We start from the raw sequence: 21136 nt of genomic DNA, 5'->3' as shown, positions 1-21136 counted from the left end.
TGTTCACTATGTCAAGGCTTCTCCATTATATTGAGATTTACACCCAGAAATTGGAGTCTGTCATTAGCAGAACCGCAACCCTAAAAACAACCTTTCCCAGGTTTGGAAGAAGGCAGACAGGTTGATGTCTGTATTATCGCTGATATTTACATCAGTGCAGCTATATTTAAAGTGCCATTTGCACAATTGGAGCATTGGTTTGAAGCAGCTGCACTACCAGCAGCACCGAACCAATCATGCCATTTGTTAACCCGACATCAGGACCCCACCTGACGTGAACTAAATTTGGACCTGACTGCTGATTGACAATGCAGCACACCTTTAGCAGTGACATGTATTCAAACTGACATTACATTCAGTGTGGAAACATAGCCATGCTGTCATTTTCGTGACAACAGCAGAATAAAACCAATTTCAGTCCCAGCATTCTGTGAATGAATTTAGTTTCTGAATAATGTTAAATAGTAAATGAGAATATGTCTAAAGACCAGAAGCACCCACTAATTCAGATTTTTTTTTTAAGAGTAAGTGCATAAACCAGTAACACCTGTGATAAAATAACCAGGTTCCATGAATTTCCTATTGATCATGCATTCAGTAGGTTAAGTGCTGAGTTCTGTTAAACGCGCGCTTTGTTCTTTGTATAGACGTGAGCTGTCTGATTTTGGCTTTCATTGCTTTTTCAGGCTACTCTGCCAATGCTCGATAATCCATACTCCAAAAAATTACGGTCCATGGTTGATATGATACGTGCTCAGAGACCCAGGTTTATGAAGGTAAATATATGAAGTCCAGCATTTTATAATTAGCATTACCTTGTCAATCCTTTGGTTAGTGCAGTGAGGTGTTCTTTCACATTGCCCCATGCTCAGTATGGTTTGGATAATTGGGCGGCATCACCAATCGGGGATTGATTTGAAGGATTGTGGTGACATAGCTGTGTTTAGACACTTGCTGTTTGTAGTAATCAAGAACTGCTTCACAGACTGTCACCCAATAGTGTAAGATGGAGCTCTCCATTTCCAGTTCTGATTTCAATACCTTTCATGTTATGTCGGGGAGGGACTCATTCTGGAAGTGCTTTAAGGACTGAAAGGCTGCAGGCTGAGTTTTTATGATCCCAATCAATCAGAAGAATTGGCGGTTTGCTTCATTTTGCACAGAGCATTGTAAGCTCACGCTCCACTTACACAGAGTTTCCCTGTCCTGAGAGCTGCACTTGTGCAACATCGTCAATGGCTGTGTATTAACAAACTTCTTAAAAGTTACTAAAATTGGTGCCTTCTGTATCCTCCAAACACCAGAAGAACAAGTCAGAAATGAAGCTGTCACTTGAGGATAGTACGGACGAAGTGCTGCATTATCAGACAAGACATTAAAACAAGACCCTGTCAACCCTTTCAGATTAATTTAAAAGATCCCATGATGATATTCAAAGCAAAGCAACAAGTTCTCCCAGTCTCCTGGCCAACATTTAACCCTCGACCAACCTAACATAAGCACCTTCATTTATTTCATTCACTGCTTGTGGGACCTTGCAGCGTGCAATTTGTCATTTGTATTTTCCAACATAACAGTGACTGCCCTTCAGGACGAATCCATTAATTATTAGGTGCTTTGAGACGTGCCGAGGATGTGATGAAGCACGATCTAAATGCAAGTTCTTCCTTTCTAATCATCACCTCCTTCTTGCAGCTCATGATTGTGAAGCAAGACGACAAGACGGAGCTGCTCTTCAAACACTTCCTTATGGAGGATAAGAGTGTGAACGGTGGAGCTTCATATGTGGACTTTCTCTGTCACATGCACAAAGAGATTCGACAGCTGCTCAGCTAAACTCGGGGAGCGAAGGGTCGGGGGCGGGCGCAGAGCTGTTTGCAAGAAAGGAGTTGCTTCCCAATGGGCTCAACCATCTTGAAGTGTAAACACGGGTCCTATCTGTCAGCAGCTGCCACAGAGGCAACATGGGCATGTGGCTCACTTGTTAATACTGATGTAATGTAAGGAATTAATAGTACAGTATAATGTATATGATTTAGAATCTTATATGAGAGCTATCTTTTCAACACTGGTATTGCTGTGTTCCTTGTGTATGAGGAGATGAAAAGAGAAATGCACTGAGTGTGGTTGGATGTATGAAAGAGCTCCTGATACACAAGCTTTCAAGTCAAAATAAATTGAACAAAATCCAGTTTGTGGCTTTGCTAACATGGTTCGATTTTCTGGAAATTATTTTTATATACATCTGAAGTAATCATTTCATGTTGTACAACAGCCTTTTTTTCCCCGTTCTGTCTGTTAATTAGGTCTTTAAATGTGAATAGGTTTATGAATGAAAATAAGTTATCTATTCACTCTACTGGTGTGAATGCTTAACATTTCTATTGATCAAATTCCCTGCTCTACTCCCTTGCAGATTCTAGGTGAAAGCATCAGACTTTACAGCGAGGGCCTTGGTGGGGGGTGGGAGAGGTTTTTTAAACACTTGCAAAATGTGTCAGTATTTTTGTGTTTCAGATTTTATTAACCGATCAGAGAAGAGAGGGTGTAGCTGAGGTATTCTCAAACTGCTCTGTTCTAAGTCATTGAGCTCAGCTTCTGTCCCGCACCATAACTTAGAATCCCAAGTGAGCATTATCCAACTAAACACATGAAACCCAAAAAGGAATGATATAACTTAATCCTTCCTTGTGTCATCAGCCTTGTGGCTTGATTGTCAGCTTTGTGATTGCAAGACTTTGGGATTTGAAATGACCCCTGAAGAAAGGGGTACATTACTGCTATTGTATCCAATACAAGGGAGATGAACAGTGGTGATCTGGAGTAATTATGCACATTTCCTTTCCCTAACTTTTTTTTTCCCCCTGGATAAACTTTGTATCTGCCAATTCCTATTTACTGGATTGGATTTCCATGCTGATTTTTTTTTTTGCAGCCTGCTGTAAAAGAAAAACAATGTGCTGTTGTAAACGGGACATTAATTTTTGATGCAATAAATACATTTCTTTCCAAATGTCTCCTCAGATCTGCCCTCCGGTTTCTATTTCCGCCTTAGGATAGCGGTGCATATGAATAGAGAGATTCTTGTTTATTTGGCAGTGTTGGTGACTGCATTCTTGCGTGGAATATATATTCATTAAATGATCTAATCTGTAGCTCTGTTTGTAGTTTTGGAACTACAGTTATCACAGCAGACCTCAGAGGCTTGCCAACCCGTGTAATCAAGAAAATGGGTAGATCTATTTCTAAACTTATCAAATCCTGGGTTGATCCATTGCTTTGAAATGAATATATATTGGTAAGTTGCATTGTGATGGTGATGAATGCATTCGTAAATTCAAGAAGGACACTACTTTCCTGAGACTTAAACCATGAAAATGGTTTTTGATATTTTCTGCAAATTTCTTGCTCTATTTGAAGTATGATAAAGAATATTGTCCAAATTGCCACCCTGGTCAGCCAGTATGAATAGTCAGGGTTTGTACTTTCTAATTCGCACCCAGCTCCAAATTTCCAGTTATAGTGCCATCTGTCTCCTGCGCATGGTGGTTTTGGGATACCTTGTCATTGAGTACAGTAACTGGCCTTATTGTAAATCTGAACCGTTTATATATGATATAATATACTACTGTGCACTCCCTATAGGTTGGATGTTCATAGTAGCAGTTACCCCCTGTACGATTGCCAATTTTGGATTCTCTATCAGGTTAAGCGATGGACTTTGCAGTCAACAAGCAGTTACCAGCACTGCTTTACAGACTGTGGAAGGCAGTTCACCCAGCTAGCCATCCACTTGTTCAAGAGTGCTGTTTGTGAGTGAGTGGGGGAAAGAAACCCTCAAAAGAAGTCAGGGTAAAAATCAGGAGTTACAAGAAACTGACTGCTTCGTTCTTACATCAGTTCACTCCAGATGTGTTGCTGCTGCCATGAACCTCTGTGAAGCTGCTCGTCACAGCCTGAGTCCATTGTACCCATGGTGGTAGTGATCTGCCTATGGGCATTTCATTTCTCCACATTCTTTTTGTACCCATAGCCATAACATGAAAGAAGCCTCGAGTCTATAAACACCATCCAGCTGACAACGCCTTATTTTCCTGTTCTGTTTTCACCAATTTTTTGACATCTTTATATCCCATGCTCACATTTATAATGGGAGTTTTCCATGTAAATTTGTATTTGATGTATTGGTAGTAGGAATATAATTACAGAAAAATGAGTAGTTGGCTTCTGTCAACTGAGTGATTAAACTCCTCCCCCCACCACCCCACTCAACCAAATTCATGCAACTTTGCTGAATCTCATGGGGGCAGAGACGATCCTATGATGTGCCAATTGCCAGTCCAGGATGCACTGAATAGTGGACATCGCAACCTGGCTGTTCCGTAAAACTGGCCCTTCCTCCCATCAATTGCTTCCACAAACTGACTCCAATTATGTGTCACGCTGGTTTAAGCACATGTAGCATTGAGTCCAATCTTATCCTGACTCTCACCGAGTCCTGTTCACACTTCACCCTTGAGGGTGACCCTGGAGAGGGACCCTTCAATTGCAATCTTAAAGCTTCCTCTGACAGGTGGGCAATGTTGTGTTTTCATTGACCCTGAAAATCATGTCTTAATATAATTTGTATTTGGGTTTTGTGCACCCCATGCCTATTAGTAGCACCTCCTCCATTTGTTGATATTGGATTGATCCACAAATCTTACTCAAAAGAAGTAAGTGTAAAGTTGCCACCTGCAGCAGTGCAGTAGGAGAAAACATCCGATTGGGCAGCTCATAACTGTCTGACAGCAGATGGAAAATTTTAAAATTCTGTGGATTTTATGTTCAGGTTATTTATTGGAGTCTTGAGATGAAACAAAATCATTCTGATGAAATAGAATTACTGTTAAGAATTCCTGTCTACATTGTTTTACAAATATAATCTTTCTCTTCCTGCTTCAAGGCTTGTGATTGTTCCATAGACTCTGCAATCTGATTTTGTCTTTTACATTTTCCGTGCATGTCTCATGTTCAGTTTTTTTGCACAAGGGTCTATTCCTAAAACATTAGCTTATCTGTACTCTCCGCAATGCTGACTGACCTGTGCTTCTAACACTTGGTCTAAAATTTACAGTGACTGCTGTATTTTACTTTATAATGGCACACAGATTGGTTTTATTTCAGGAAATGGTGAGCAATCTTTAGTAACTGGTCTTGAAATCATAGTTCACAGCTGAGCACAAGCACAACTTGTGGCCAAAGCCCCCTGAGCTTCTGTTCTGTCTGTAAAGCTCCTTGGGTGGTGTTTTATTAAATTGAAAGGTGTCATTGGGTATTTCCTGTCTATTTTGATGAGGGTCCCAGTCCCTGATGTGGGAATTAGGACGTTGGTGGCACAGCTGCATCTGAACACATCACCAAGTGTCACACCAAATCTCTCAAAACATGAACGTCTTGGATCTGGACCTGATACTTTAGTGGATCCCCTCACTTTCCGGCAGCAGTTGGAACTTTCTGTGTCAGTTCAGTTCTCTGCAGTTGGAGAATTAAGGGTACGAGGGGCTGGGAGTGCGTCGGAGGAAATCAATTGTTCCTGCTGTAGCCAGGATCCAGCCAATAGCTGCTATTCAGGTCAGTGTGCGATTTTTCTTCACACTCATTCTCAGGATGGTGGTATCCCATCCCTAGTTGCCCTGAGGTTTGGTATAACTGAGTGGCTTGCTAGGCTGTTTCAGAATGCAGGTGAGACATATGGGAGTCACATATTGGCCTGCAATGTGGCAGGCTTCCTTTAAGGATATGAGTGAACCAGTTGGGCTTTTACTGCAATCTGACTTTTATGATCACTTACTGAGACCAGACTTACATTTCTAGATTTTTCTTTAAACTTAAATCTCATTCTGATCTTGTGTTTTCCCTGGAGTTCTAGTCTAGGTTTCCGGATTGCTAAACAAGTGACGACCATTACACGGCTACACTCTGGTGAAACATTGACGGGCTACCTTTTTATAAGGAAGGCTAAGGTGGAAATAATCAGTGCTTTTCTCTCAACAATGGCATTGTTGCCCTGGGAGATCCTGATGCTGAGACTGCACGTGATGAAGGCAAGGTGAGCACGAATCATTTAACTTTAATGCAGGAGTGCATTTTAACTGTATTTCTAAATCAGGAAATTGGATTGCAAATTATCCCTGAGACCCGCGCTGTAGGGCAGGCTAGACTGCTGCGCAAAGCGATGGGATTGGCGTAATTCTCGTGTGAGGATAAAGGGGACACTCATGATTCAGTGCGACAAAACCATTCATAGGGCAGTCGGGAAATCTGGCTTTTCCTGTATGGCTGAGTCTGTTCCCACCAAAAACCTACGAGGGGCAGACTGGCCATTGGGAGGGATTTTAATTATAGTTCTACCAGTCAAAATACTTTGAATCATGGGTCCGTTGCGACTTTGCAGAACCTTGAAGGCAATGAGAGGAAGACTGTTGAGCCCACACAGTATGTGTCTTAAACCTAAATTATAAACATCTTGATGTGGACCTGTGATCCCTTTATTCCCCATTCTATTCACTGCAGCCTCCTTTCTGTTTAGTTGATGAGCCAGGCAGTTTGTATGTGTGTGTACAGATTCCTTTGCAAATTGGGCTAGGATAGTCAATGTTTCTCATTTATGCTACATCCCATCACTGGATGGAATTCTAAGATTAATACCTGCTATATATTCTTTGCCCACATGAGGGCAGATGTGCTCATTGACCTAAAAAAACAGGTAATAACAAGGAAGCACCAAGCTGTGTTCAGGGACATAGGAACAGGAGTAGGCCATTCAGCTCTTTGAGTCTGCTCCACCATTCAACTAGATCATGACTAATCTTCCACCTCGATACCATTTTCCCGCACTATCTCCATATCTCTTGATATCTTTAATATCTAGAAACCCATCAATCCCTGTCTTGAGCATACTCAGTGACTCAGCCTCCACAGCTTTCTGGGGTGGAGAATTCCAAAGATTCACTACCCCCTGACTGAAGAAATTTCTCCTCATCGCGGTCCTAAATGGCCTACCCCATATTCTGAGACTATGACCTCTGGTTTCAGAGTCCCCCAGCCAGGGAAAACATCCTTCTTGCATCTACCCTGTTGAGCCCTGTAAGAAATATGTATGTTTCAATGAGATCACTTCTATTCTCTAGAGTTTAGAAGAATGACAGGCCCAGTTGTCTCAAACTCTCCTCGTAGGACAATTCCACCATCCCAACATCAGTCTGCTGAACTTTTGTTGCACTCCCTCTATGGCAAGTATATTGGGAGACCAAAACTGTACACGATATTCCAGGTGTGGTCTCAGCAAGGCTCTATACAATTGCAGCAAGACATTTTATCCCTGTACTCAAATCCTCTTGCAATAAAGGCCAGTATACCATTTGCTTTCATAATTGTTTGCTGCTCCTGCTTGCTAGCTTTCAGTGACTCATGAACAAAGACATCCAGGTCCCTTTGAACATCAACACTTCCCAATCTCTTACCATTTAAGGAATACTCTGCACCTCCGTTCTTCTGACCAAAGTGGATAACCTCACACTTACCACCATTATATTTCATTTGCCCTGTTCTTGCTCACTCACTTAGTCTGTCTAAATCCCCTTGCAGCCTCTTTGCTTCCCCCTCACAACCCACATTCCCACCAAGTTTTTTGTCATCAGCAAACTTGGAAATATTACATTTGGTCCCCACATCCAAATCATTGATATAGCTTGTGTAGGCTGGAGCCCAAACACTGATCCTTGTGGTGCCCCACTAGTTACAACCTGCCAACCTGAGAACGACCTGTTTATTTCTACTCTGTTTTCTGTCCGTTAACCAATTCTCAATCCATGCCAGTATATTACCCCCAATACCATGTGCTTTAATTTTGCTTACTAACCTCCTGTTGTGGGACCTTATCGAAAGTCTCCTGAAAATCAAAATACATCACATCCACTGGTTTCTACCGTATCTGTTGTGCTAGTTGCATCCTCAAAAAATTCTAAAAGGTTTGTCAAACCTTTTTCCCTTTCATATATCCATATTGACTCTGCCCAATCCTACCATCATTTTTCAAGTGTCCAGTCCTTTGTAATGGGTTCTAGCATTTTCCCTACTACTGATGTCAGGCTAACATGCCTGTAGCTCCCCATTTTCTCTCTCCATCCTTTCTCAAATAGTGGGGCTACATTTGCTACTTTCGAATTTGCAGAAACTTTTCCAGAATCTATAGAATTTTGGACAATGACCATCAATGCATCCACTACCTCTATAACACCTTTTTCAACATTCTGGGATGAAGATAATCAGACCCGTGGAATTCACCAATTTTCAGTCCCATTAATTTATCTAGCACTACTTTTTTACTAATATTAATTTCTGTCAGTTCCTCATCCTTACTGGTGCCTTGGTTCTCTAGTATTCCTGGGAGGATTTTTGTATTTTCTTCCGTGAAGAACGACACACAGTATTTGTTTGGTTTCTCTGCCATTTCTTCCCCATTATAAATTCTGTCTCTGCCTGTAATGGACCCACATTTGTCTTTTCTAATCTTTTCCTTTTTACTTTAACCATCTGTTTTTATATTTCTTGCTAGTTTACTTTCATATTCTATTTTCTCTATCTTGGATAACAAAATCAATCACACTCAATTAATTTAGCAAAGTCTCTACCTTTTTGTACAACTGGTGGGTGGAGAAGGTCCACGAGATTCAGGCCAGTGCCGACCAACATGACATACGCAACTTTTTCCAGGCTACCATGACGATCTATAGACCCCGCTCGACTGGACAAAACTCTCTCCGATCACAGGACGGCTTCCTGCTCCTCAAGTACAATGACGCCATCCATCAGCATTGGAAGGAGCACTTCAAACTGCTCCTCAATTGGGACTCCACCATATCAGAGGAGACACTCCAAGCCGTCCCACAACTACCTGTGGAGAATTCCCTCAGTGTTCCACCAACCATTGATGAGTTTAAGTGAGCCATCCAACAGATTAAAACCAACAAAGCTTATGGGCCGGATGGGATACCTGCAGGGATCTACCACATTGGCAGTTATCAGCTCACATCACAACTCCACTAACTCATCCTCTGCCTCTGGGAGGAAGAGGACATCCCCCAGGATCTCAGGAACGTGACCATCATTCCTCTCCACAGGAAGGGGACCTATCTGTTTGTGAAAACTACAGGGGGATTTCTCTCTGTCCATTGTGGGTAAGATCCTGGTCTGCATCCTCCTGAACCGTCTTCCTCTGGTCACTGGGGAGATCCTTCCGGAATCCCAGTGTGGCTTCCGACCTCCCCGGGGAACTGCAGACATGGTCTTTGTGGCTAGACAGATCCAGGAAAAATGTCGGGAGCAAAATCAAGAATTGTTCCTCGCCCTCATTGACCTGACCAAGGCGTTTGATTTTTTTAAAATTGTGAAGCTCTATAGATCGTCCTCCAATGCTTTGGTTCCTGTTGAAGTTTGTCACCACCTTGAGACTCCTGCATGACAACATGACCGCCACTGACCTGAGTGGAGGATCTGAAACTGACACCTTTCACATCCAGACCGGGGTCAAACAAGCTTGTGTGATCATCCCCACCTTGTTCACTATTTACCTGACCATCCATCTCATCCGAGGTGACCTACCATCTGTTGTCAGCATTCAGTATCGCCAGGATGGGAAGATCTTCAATCTTGATGCAGTCAAAAACAAAACTCACTATCATGGACATCTGTGGCCTTCAGTTTGCGGGTGATTGCTGCGTGGTCAGTCTGTACAGGACATGCAAAGGATACCTGGCCTCTTCAACACCTCAAAAAAGAGGCTTGGCCTGTCCTTAAACATTGCCAAGCCGAAGGTCCTTCACCAACCTTCCCCTGGCCAATTGAGCATCTCCTGTGCCATCCACGTAGTTGGGGTGGCTCTGGAGTATGTGCAGCACTTCCCATCTCTCAGCAGCCATCCCTCCCAAGAGACTACCATCGATGCGGATGTCCAACACCGAGTCAAATGTGCCAGCACTGCCTTCAAGCTGTGCCGTGTCCTTGACAACAGAGACCTTTGGAAGTCAACAAAGCTTCTGGTTTATAAGGCCATTGTGTTGACCACCCTGTTCTACTGCAGCGAAACATGGACTGTCTACCAACGCCACATCTTGAGATCTTCCATCAGTGGTGCTTGCATCGAATCCTGGGGATCCAATGGGAGGACCACCAGACTAACACAAGTGTCCTCCATGAAGCTGCATCTATCAGCATTGAAGCCCTGCTCCTGCGGAACAAACTCCGATGGACGGGCCATTGTGTCCGGATGCGCGTAAACCGCCTTCTTTGGCAGCTTCTCGTCTCACAGCTCTCCATTGGCCAAAGCTCAAAGGGCAGCCAAAGGAAAAGGCATAAGGATACGCTCAAGGTCACCCTCGGGAATGGAAGCATTAACACCACTGACTGGGAGGAGAATGCTGCTGATCGTTTGGCTCGGCACCACCTGGCTCTTCAAAGCACAAGCCACTTCGAGGCTCAGCGACTCGACAGCGAGGCAGAACAGCAGCAGTTGAGGAGGGAGAAGGAAGCCAATCCGGGGCTGCAATTTCCGCCCCCACTGCAGAAGAACATGCTGCTCCAGAATTGTGCTCCTCAGTCCTTTGAAGTCTCACCAAACCCGACAGACGTCATCCTTGATTTCGAGGGACCATCAATGACCAATCCAGAGATTATTACCTTTTGAGGTTCTGCTTTTTAATTTGGCCTCTCGCTGCACATATTCCCTTGGCTGAACCTCTTTCCTAGTCCGACCTATGTCATATGGACTATGACAACTGGATCCTCCCGCTCCCACTACAATTCCTGTCCAGCCCTGATAATATGTCTCGAAACTTGGCAACAGGCAGGCAACATGGCCTTCTGGACTCTTGTTCTTGGCTAAAGAAATTGTCTATTCCTCCAATTATACTGTCCCCCCACTACCAGTACGTTCCTTTTAACTTCCCCCACCGCTCGAATGGCATCCTGTACCACAGAGCCATGGTCAGTTTGCTCATTCAACCTGCAGCCCCTGCTTTCGTCCATCCAGGCTGAAAGAACCTTAAACCTGCTGGGCAATTGCAAGGGCTGAGGCTCCTCCACTTCTACCTTTTCGATCCCCATACCTGCCTGACTCACAGTCACACCCTCCTGCCCCTGACAATGGACCAAATCAGACAACCCTATCCGAAGGGACGTGACTGCATCCTGGAGCAAAGTGTCTGGGTAACTTGCCCCACCACCCCACCCCCCAACCTCCACCACCCCCTGATGTGTCAGTGTCTGCAGCTCGGCCTCCAGCTCAATGACCCTGACCCGAAGTACCTGCAACCACAGACTCTGACTGCAGATGTGTTTGCCTTGGATCACGCAGGTGCCCATGAGTTCCCTCATTCTGCAGCTGCCACACATCATCTGCCATGCCATCTTTATAGTGTTTAATTGATTATTTTACTGAATTTGAATCAACATTTCTAATGCTGCCTGTGTTTATATTCTTATTATTTCAATTAATATTCTATTTACCCTAATTGACATTTCTTTCTTAAGATAAATAGGAAACGCTCACCAGCCAATCTAGTAAGTTTTAGAAAAATTAATAAACCTTACTACTAATAAAACCTTACAATTACTAAAATTACCAGAGTTTTGAAAGATAAATGAGAAAAATACCCATCAACCCAATCAACTACCTGCTTTCCTGTGATGTCACACTTTGATTAATCTCTGAGCGAGCTCTGGAGCTACGGATTGGACTGGATGGGATGGCTCCTTTTGGTGCTGCTGTCTGTCTCCGGGTCCTCCTCTCTCCCACTCCTTTAGATGCTGCTGTCTGTCTCCGGGTCCTCCTCTCTCCCACTCCTTTAGATGCTGCTGTCTCCGGATTCTCCTCTCTCCTGCTGTTTTGGATACTGCTGTCAGTCTCCAGGATCCCCACCCCCGCCTCGCTTTTTTAGGTGCTGCTGTCTGTCTCTGGGTCCTCATCTCCTCGCTCCAGTCCTCCTCCTCTCTAGCTCCGGTCCTCCTCTCCCCCTCATAGTATGTACACTTTAAGTTCCATTCCAGGGAGGGAAGAGTAGAACATTAATTAGTAGCTACATAAACTTAGTACAAATTCAAGCTATTAACTATTGGTCAGGTGATGCTGTCAGCCATGGCTCAATGGGTAGTGGAGTAGGCTGAAGGGGCTGAATGGCCTACTTTTGCTCCTGATTTGTTGGTTCATATGTTCACTTGCCTCTGAGTCAGAAAGTTGTGAGTTCAAGTCCCACTGACTTGAGCAGAAGTTGCTTTACTAATGAAGCACTGCACTGTTGCAGGTCCAGTTCTGAGCGAACGCCACACCGTCGGAAGATCAGTACCAGACAGTGCTGCACTGTCAGAAGATCAGTACAGAGGGAGTACTGCACTATTTGAGGTTCATTACTGAGGGAGTGCTGCACTGTCGGAGGGTCAGTACTGAGAGAGCATTGCACTGTCGGAGGGTCAGTACTGAGGGAGCGCTGCACTGTCAGAGGGTCAATACCGAGGGAACGCTGCACTGTCGGAGGGGCAGTACTGAGGGAGTGCTGCACTGTCGAAGGAGCAGTACTGAGGGAGTGCTGCATTGTCGAAGGAGCAGTACTGAGAGAGTGCTGCACTGTCAAAGGGGCAGTACTGAGGCAGTGCTGCACTGCCGGAGGGTTAGTACTGAGGGAGCACCATAATGTTGGAGAGTCAGTACAGAGGAAACACTGCACTGTCAGAGGGGCAGTACTGAGGGAGCTTCACACTGTCAGAGGGGCAGTACTGAGGGTGCACCACACATTCGGGAGGGTCAGGACTGAGGGAGCATTGTATAGTCAGAGGGTTAGTACTAAGGGAGTACTGTGGTGTAGCAAGTGCCATCTTTTGGATGTGACGTTAAACTCACCTGTCTGCTCTCTTTAGTATACATAGATTTAAGCAATTAAGTTGGCAGTATTTTATGTACAGCAGTATATATTACAGCTATATTATGTTCTGATATTGTATTTATAAAATCATACAAGTTAAGGCAAAATACATGGGTTGGAATGGGGCTCTTTTCTTCTCCGCCGATGCTGCCAGACCTGCTGAGTTTTTCCAGGTAATTCTGTTTGTTTTGTCTTGGTTCATACCTTTGAATCTTGGGAATCATCTTCGACTCCTCAACTTTGGACCGTAATCCTGAAACTTGTGAGTCAAATCAGAACCTGGTGACAGGTGGTGAGTTACAGGGTCAGTTGGGACCTGCGACACTGAAATGATTGATTTTGTGTTCAGGTACACTCAAGTGAACAGATTTATTATTTGTAATTAATCACTGCCTTTAGCACATTGAATGAATATAATTGCAGAATTATTCACACTCCAGCTATTATTAATCACACTGAAATTTAATTTGTTTCAACTGACATTTTAAATCACATTGCAATGAATTATTTAGCTTCATGTTATAATTAGTGAGGATGAGCAAGGATGGTGCCTATGTTTGAACTGAGAGATTCTGGGATTCGATAGGAAACTTCGAGGCATGGCTGGTGAAGACTCATCTCGAGCACGAACACCAGCTTTAGATCATTTGCCCAAATGGCCTATTTCTGCGATATTAAATTCTATGTGAACTAATTGTTTTTGGAATCTTGCTGTTCACAAAGTAACTGTCATGTTTCCCTTTGTTAAAGGTCATGGTGCTTTAGGACATCCTGAACTGAATGAAGGTACTGTATAAATACAAATTCTTCCATTAACTTAGCTTGCATCTGTACCAAAGAAATCTAAAGGTGCCTGGATATTTCAAAACAATTTTATCAGCTCAAAGAGAAACTAACGAGCCTGACTGAGATGATCGAGTTTGATGTAAAATGCACTAGAATTGAGTGTTGATGTGGGATTTTTCGTTGAGTTTCAACTTCTTCCAGTCAACTCAAAGGCAAGTCTGCTTTGTGTAACACCTGAACCCGAGGAACATGGTTTCAAACACTTTGCTTGGTGCAAACCCAAATAAACAACCTATTTCCACACAACTGCATTCACATTGCTCTATTATTAGATGTATGGTGACAATACCCTAATCAATGATCCCAGTCCCTTGGTCACTAATGAATGAGAGATTCCTCTTTTCAATATGAGACAACTTATTGGGACATTGGTCCAATGTTTTGACTCTGGTGTTAACTTCTTTATCTTAAATGTGTCATTGCTTCTGCTCAAATACTGGACTAAGGAATGAGTGCAGTGCTTTCCGCTAATAACTGCAAAGACTTGTTTTCAGGAGCTGGTCGAAAAACCTGATTGAAAACCCCTGACCCAATCAGCACAACCACAAAATTACCTCAACCTGAGGTCAGGAGCCTCTGACCACTTAGCAGGTTGAGCTGAAGCATCATTTCTTACACATATAGTTCAGCTAGGTACAGTGTTCAAGTCGTGTCTACAAATTTGGCTCCATGGAACGTTGGAGATTTGTGAAGGTTCGAGGAGCCTTCCAGCTCATTGGAATTCTGTATTTTATTGTCCCTGTTGACTGACAAACATTTTCTGCAATGACTGCTGCGGTTTCCTTTGGGTCACTGAAAATGTATCTTCAGAATGAAGTACAGAGGTTCCCTGGGCATTTAGCAATACTTGTTTAAAAGCATGAGTTTGAAAACCTCTGATCTTAGTCTGTGTTCAGGACCCACGTGAAGCATTTTCACTTGTCCAGTGTTGGTTCCAGTAGCTTGAAAGTAGATTTCCCAAGTATCTCAAACCCACTCCTTCAAAGATATGAGTGCCTGATTTCCAAAGTAGACTTTGGATGAACTTTCTCCTGACTTTAAAGGAAGTCAGCATGCCTTCCTTGTTTTTATGACCTTGCTTTGATATTTCACGGAATGGCCTCTGTATCCAAACACATAAACATCGAATAAATATGGTGTCCCTGCCTTCAGCCCTGAAACCTTCTCCACTGTCACCGCACGCTGACTGTTCAAGTTGTGGAAGTACTTGCAGCGCACTTTCTCAGATATTTTCCATCTCTCTGGGCCAAAGCATCTGTTTAGCCTCTTTATTTCTTTCTCCACCTGTTCTCTGATCTCTCTCTTGTACAGACAATATTTGTTTTGCTCTTGTGTCCCCAGCCAAGCGACGGTGACCGAGTTACAGGTCCTCAGTTTGTCAAAGGTTTTCAATTTGAGGCTGGCTGGGAGTCGTGGGAATAAAGCTTTGTTGGGACGTGTGGATGCCAAGATTTTCACGGGCGTCTCCGAGGACTCTGTGGATTTGATCCCAATGACATACCTTGTCTTGGCCTTCCCCTTCAGCTGAAAATGCTTCAGATTTTCTACTTTTCCTGATAAAGCAAGTTTGCCATTTCTTTCGATTTGCACATAAACTTTTCCACAAGAGTAGAATGTGAATTGTGCCCTTCTGTGCCATGTGTCAGGCCTGAAACTGTAGAACTTCTGACCACCTTTCCTGACATAAACCTGGATCATAATTCCTTCCTTCAGATCCAGAATTTTGGGATCTGGCCATTGTAATGTTTTTGCAAAGGTCCCTGTATATGCAGAGCTGGTGTTGGTGAGAACATTCACAGCGAACACATCGAAATAGTACCGGGTGTTGGGTTGCAATTCTGACATGGAGTAAACATTTCTGTTACCCACACAGAGCTGCATGACATCCAACTTCGGTTCCTTGGAGAATGAGCTGCTGAGAACTCTGGAAGGCAGAAGGAGATCTTCCATTCCGGTGAGGTGTACCACCCGTCCACCAGAGTAGATGGATACCACTGGCACGTCTGGCCTGTGGTCATCAAGACGTTCAACCTGAGTCTTGGCAGCACACAAACTTTTATAGTTCTGCTTCTGATTGATCAGGAGGCAATATTGAATGTGCTCCTGGTACCGTAAAATTGATGGGCTGGCATTCCACGCCAGCGTCACTGTCGTCTGCCCTACCGAAGTGACATCTACCCGAGGGTCAAAGGGTATCTCTGGGTCAGGAGGCTCACTCTGTGGGTTGGTTGTCATGTAGACTCTGATCTGTGTGTTGCTCTCGATTGACATGAGCTGCAGCATGTAGAAGGCAGAATGTGATGAAATTCTCACGTAACTCTTCACTGCGTTTCCCTTGTAGGTAAAAAGATCTCTGGGAGTGTCCGAGTCCCACTCAAGCTCCTGTGACCTCCCAGACCGGTGAGCACCTGAAATTCAGAGACTGTCTGTCAGTATCCCAAACATGTTTTTTGAACAAATGGATCTTGTGCCCTGTTCCCCAACCCAGGCCTTCCCAAAATATTTCTCAGCCAATGAAGTGCTTTTAGTCACTGTTGTAATGTCAGAATTACTGAAGGCAATTTGTTCACAACGCACTCCCACAAACATCTGTGCTGTAAATAATCAGCTCACCTGTTTTTGTGATGTTAATTGAGGGGTAAATATTGGCCAGTACACGAGTTTAATCCCTCATCCAAAGAGTGGCACCTATGACAGTGCAGCACTCCCTCAGCACTGCATTGGGAATGTCAGAGTAGATTTTTGTGCTTAAGCCCTGGAGTGGGACTTGAACCAACAACCTTCTGACTCAGGTGTTTGAGTCACAGCTGACACTGATGTAGGGTAATTTGAGCAGCCCTAGCAATAGACTTTCTGCATCACACGAGGACATCCACCAACAGCAACTTAGTTCAGTTTCTCCGAGGATGGTGCCAAGCTGGGAATAGGAAGGTTGGGTGGTTCCAACTTTAAGATGGCGACTCCAAATTGAACAGTACTTCATTGCCTAGAAAGTGCTTTGGGGCAACCTGAGATTGTGAAAGATGCTACGTAAATGCAATTTCTTTTGAATGCATAGTCAGAGGGATGTGCTTTATTTTGGAGGCTTTTTAAAGATGGAAGGGAAGGCAAGGTGAGGAAATGTGGAGGGAGAGTTTTCAGAAATAAGGTGAATGAAAACATGAAATAAGACATAGGAGCAGAAATTAGGCCATTTGGCCCATCAAGTCTGCTCCACCATTCAATCATGGCTGATAAGTTTCTCAACCCCATTCTCCCGCCTTCTCCCCATAACCTTTGATACCCTTACCAATCAAGAACCTATCTATCTCGGTCTTAAATACACTCAATGACCTGGCCTCCACAGCCTTCTGTGGCAATGAATTCCATAGATTCACCACTCTCTGGCTAAAGAAGTTTCTCCTCATCTCTGTTCTAAAAGGTCTTCCCTTTACTCTAAGGCTGTGCCCTCGGATCTTAGTCTCTCCTACTAATGGAAACGTCTTCCCCACACCCACTCTATCCAGGCCTTTGGGCAATATTTGTTGCCTATGGGCAATAAGTTACCATCATTTGGCTTGGGGGAAGGAGACTAAAATGTGTTCAGTGGAATTCATGGGTAAGGGGCAGGGGGGTGGGGTGGGGGTGAACTGGAGGGATCTAACAGTGAGGATCTTGCAGCTGATGCACTGCTGGTCACGGGAGGGTTATTGTCAACCCAATGAAATTTGCAGGTTGAGAGAACCCAAGTCCATTTGTATTTGAGGCTGCAATCTGGGGAAAGATGATTTTGACTTTTTAAAAGAAAAATCTAATCTACACATGGTGTGGACTCCATGACATCCATGTTCTCTGACTCGCAATGAGTTTGAAACTAATCCTAGAATCCCTTTGCACTCGGTGCAACATTTCTCTCAGCTTTTTAGTTTCCCTAAAGAACACCTGTTTCAAATTTTGTTTTTGCTACTTTCCCATTTGGTCTTTGTTTTCAATACTTCGAAAAGCTCCCTGAGCGAGTAGTGAACCTGGCTGGTGGATTGTGTGCAGCAACAAGTCTCACTGTGATCCTTACTGTGTGTGGGCCAATCCTGAATTGTGAGTCGCCACTCCAGGGCAGCATCGCAAGGGGTCACTGTGACAGAAAATGGGCTCTTGTCCTCCTTCACCAGAAAATAGCGGCTGAGGGGAGAGAAGGCAATAACATGAGTTTCTAACAAATCACATCACAAAACAGAAATGACAGGGTGCCCCACAGGAAGTTGAACATCTTCCCATCACTGTCTTTCATCTTTATAACATAACAGATCTGCATGTGACTGCATGTGAGACTGAGGATATTTCTTTGTGTAATTTATATTGTGTGCGTCTCTTTCCACAATGTAGATCACACATTTTACACTCGCAATGTTCACATTGTTTTACATTAATAGAATTCGATCGAAACCTAATATTTCTGCACCCTCCCAAGTTAATCCATTGTTCTGGCAAACAAAAGGGAATCTTGGGAAGATAGCAACAGTAAAAGGGTTACCAAGAATGGTGGGGCTGATTAGAGACCAAAATTGATATCTATTGGTGCAGGCAGAGGCATGTTTAAGGTTCTAACTTCATACTTTGCGTCGTTGTTTACCAGGGAATAGACTTTGCCAGAGCCATGGTAAACAGAGAGGTATCAGAAAGGCTAAATGGATAAGTCAGTAGGTTGGGTACAAAGGGCCCTAGCTTACTGAGAAGCGGCAAGAGAGGAAACTGAATAAGTGCTGCCATAATCTTCCAATCCTCCTTCAGTGTGTGGGTGGGGCCAGAGGACTGGAAAGTTGCAATTGTTCCATCCTTGTTCAATAAAGCACGTAAAAATAAACCCAGCAACTACAGGCCAGTCAATTTTACTTCACTGGTGGGGAAGCTTTTACAATCGATAATCTGGGAGAAAAATGGACAAACGTGGTCTAATAATGGACAACTAGCTGGATTTGTTCAGGGTAAATCATGTTTGAGCAAATGGATTTGAGTTTTTTGGTGAGGTAACAGAGAGAATGAATGATGGCAGTGCAGTTGGCGTTTGATCAAGTGCCACATAATAGGCTTGTTAATAAAATGAAACACGAGATAAAAGTGGCAGGAGCAGCTGTATTGTGGCAAATTCTACTTGACTGGATGTAGGTATAGAGTGGTGCTCCCAGGTTCAGTACTAGGCCCACTGCTCTTTCTGGTATACATTAATGACTTGGGAGTACAGGGCACAATTTTGAACTTTACAGGTGGCACAAAACTTGGAAGTTTAGCAAACAGTGAGGAAACTAGTGATAGACTTCATAGTCCCACATGGCAGTTGAAATTCAACACACAAAAATGTGAGATTATACACTGATCAGATGAATGAAGAGAAGTTAAATGGTGGAATTTTGAGGGGGTTGCAATAACAGAGATGGACAGCGTTTGTGCACTTTTTTGAAGGTGGCAGGGCAGGTTAACAAAGCAGTTAATAAGATGTATTGGATCCTGAACTTTGTAACTAGAGGCACATAGTACAAAAGCCACAAAGTTATGATAAGCCTTTATAAAACACTCGCTGAGCCCCAGCTGGAGTATTGTGTCTAATTCTTGGCACCACATTTAAGGTAGGACATGGGGAGGTGAGAGAAGGAATTTACTGGAATGGTTCCAGAGGTGAGAGATCAGTTACTTGGAGGGACTGGAGAAGCTGGGGCTTTTCTCCTTAGAGCAGCAAAGGGTACAAGGAGACTTGATGGAGGTGTTTAAAATCACAAAAGGTTTAAATAGAATAAATAAAGAGAAGCTGTGTTCAGTGGATGAAGGGTCAAGTACAGATTTAAGGTGATCGATAAAAGAAGCGGTTTTGACATGAGGAAGATCTTTTTCATGAAATGAATGGTTAGGATTTGGAATGCGGAGCCTGATGGAGATTTGTGAAGAGCTGATCTTGAATAAATCCTAACTCAGGATCAAGATGAGAGAGTATAAAAAAGCTTAAGATACCAAAACTTGATTAATATATACCTATGTGGCTCACAGACAGAATGTTTGGGTGTACTAGCTGAGATTAGCAAGCATAAAACAAATTTTTAAAAATCACATAAAACACAATATAATATATGCAACCATTCACAGGGAAAATTATCCTCATACCCAAAAACCAAACACTTGAATGTTGCAAACAACTTGGGAATGTATAGGAAATGCTCATCCGTTTGGTCAGCAACTATGTAGAAAGAAAGAATTAACGTTTCAGGTTGATTAGAACTGACAAAAGGTCATCAACCTGAAATACTAACTCTGTGTTTCTCTCTCCACAGATGCTGTCTGACCTGCTGAGCATTTCCAGCATGTTCTGTTTTTATTTCAAATTTCCAGCGTCGGCAGTATTTTGCTTTTGTGTTGGGAATGTTTTTAGAGCTGAGCTTAAACCAGCTGTCCCAGGATGACAAAGTTTCGGCTCCTTTCTCCAAATGGGAGGACTAGAGAGACTTGCATCTGTACAGCACACTTCCTCACTTAAAATTAATTATCCTGTTAAATTGCTAACCAGCTCTGGTCAGTCTTTACTTGAAGAACAAGATAGCAAATAAAACCCTACATATCCATTTTGAGTTTTTGGCTGCCCTAGCTTTCAGGTCAGTTCCCTTGCTCTTACCTATGTGGCACATCTTTGAAGAGGAGGATGGCTATTTCCCTGCCGTCTGGAAGGAGTGGGGAGTGATTGTATGTTGCTTCACCAGTTGCTGCCCCCCATCTTGGCTGCTGTACAAAGACTGGACCTTGACCCAAGCACAAGTGAATGGGGATAAAGTAGAGGAGCTGATAAAGGATCTGTGACGCTGACATGTCCATTAGCAGCTGTTGGAGAAAATGCAGAACAGTCTCAAAGCAGCAATATCTTATATCTAATTCCATATTAATTAAATTTAAAAACATATTTAAACAGCATCTGACCCATCCTCAAAATGTAACAAAGTGCTTCACGGTTGTGTGTATTAATGTTTTCTTTCCAATGAACAATTGCTATCTATTTAGAGATGGAATCAGGTCCCTGGTCCCATTTACCCCAAGCAGAGTTCTATCAAGCCAAGCTGTCTTGTACAGCGTGCTGCAGTAAGACTCCAGAGCAACGCTAACATATTAGGAACATAGGAATTGCTAGAGATCCATCAAGTTAATCTTTTACCATTCTGTTTGTCACATCATACAATGATAATGGAGTTATTGACTAAACCTGGTGATCAGTCTCTTAATGGGTCTACAACAGCTCCAGACATTAGGTGAGGAAAACTCCCAGTGGTTGAGAGCTTTGGGAACCATTGGTCCAAAGTCACCTGTACCTCCCAAGCTTGCTA

The 21136-nt window shown here is 43.4% G+C and overlaps 2 protein-coding genes across 4 annotated transcripts in view; one reads left to right on the top strand and one right to left on the bottom strand.

Moving 5' to 3' along the window:
* The window catches only part of sec24c (SEC24 homolog C, COPII coat complex component), a 79905-nt gene extending 76888 nt beyond the window's left edge, over nt 1-3017 (top strand). For all 3 annotated transcript variants that reach the window (XM_041176460.1, XM_041176461.1, XM_041176462.1), the window contains 2 exons: nt 687-776; nt 1696-3017. In XM_041176460.1, the coding sequence (XP_041032394.1) occupies nt 687-776; nt 1696-1836 (231 nt within the window). In that variant the 3' untranslated portion in view covers nt 1837-3017. The remainder of the gene's footprint in view (nt 1-686; nt 777-1695) is intronic.
* An 11548-nt stretch (nt 3018-14565) lies between these two features.
* LOC121270792 (protein NDNF-like) lies at nt 14566-18437 on the bottom strand. The gene is made up of 3 exons (XM_041176233.1): nt 18412-18437; nt 17854-17960; nt 14566-16210 (listed from the first exon to the last, which is right to left on the bottom strand). The coding sequence occupies exons 1-3, from the start codon at nt 18435-18437 to the stop codon at nt 14850-14852; spliced, it is 1494 nt and encodes a 497-aa protein (XP_041032167.1). The 3' UTR covers nt 14566-14849.
* Nucleotides 18438-21136: the final 2699 nt, after the last annotated feature.

This window comes from Carcharodon carcharias, chromosome 28, assembly GCF_017639515.1.
Source record: "Carcharodon carcharias isolate sCarCar2 chromosome 28, sCarCar2.pri, whole genome shotgun sequence".
Lineage (NCBI taxonomy): Eukaryota > Metazoa > Chordata > Chondrichthyes > Lamniformes > Lamnidae > Carcharodon > Carcharodon carcharias.
Note: the sequence above shows the minus strand (reverse complement) of the source record. Positions and strands in the feature narration are given on the sequence as shown.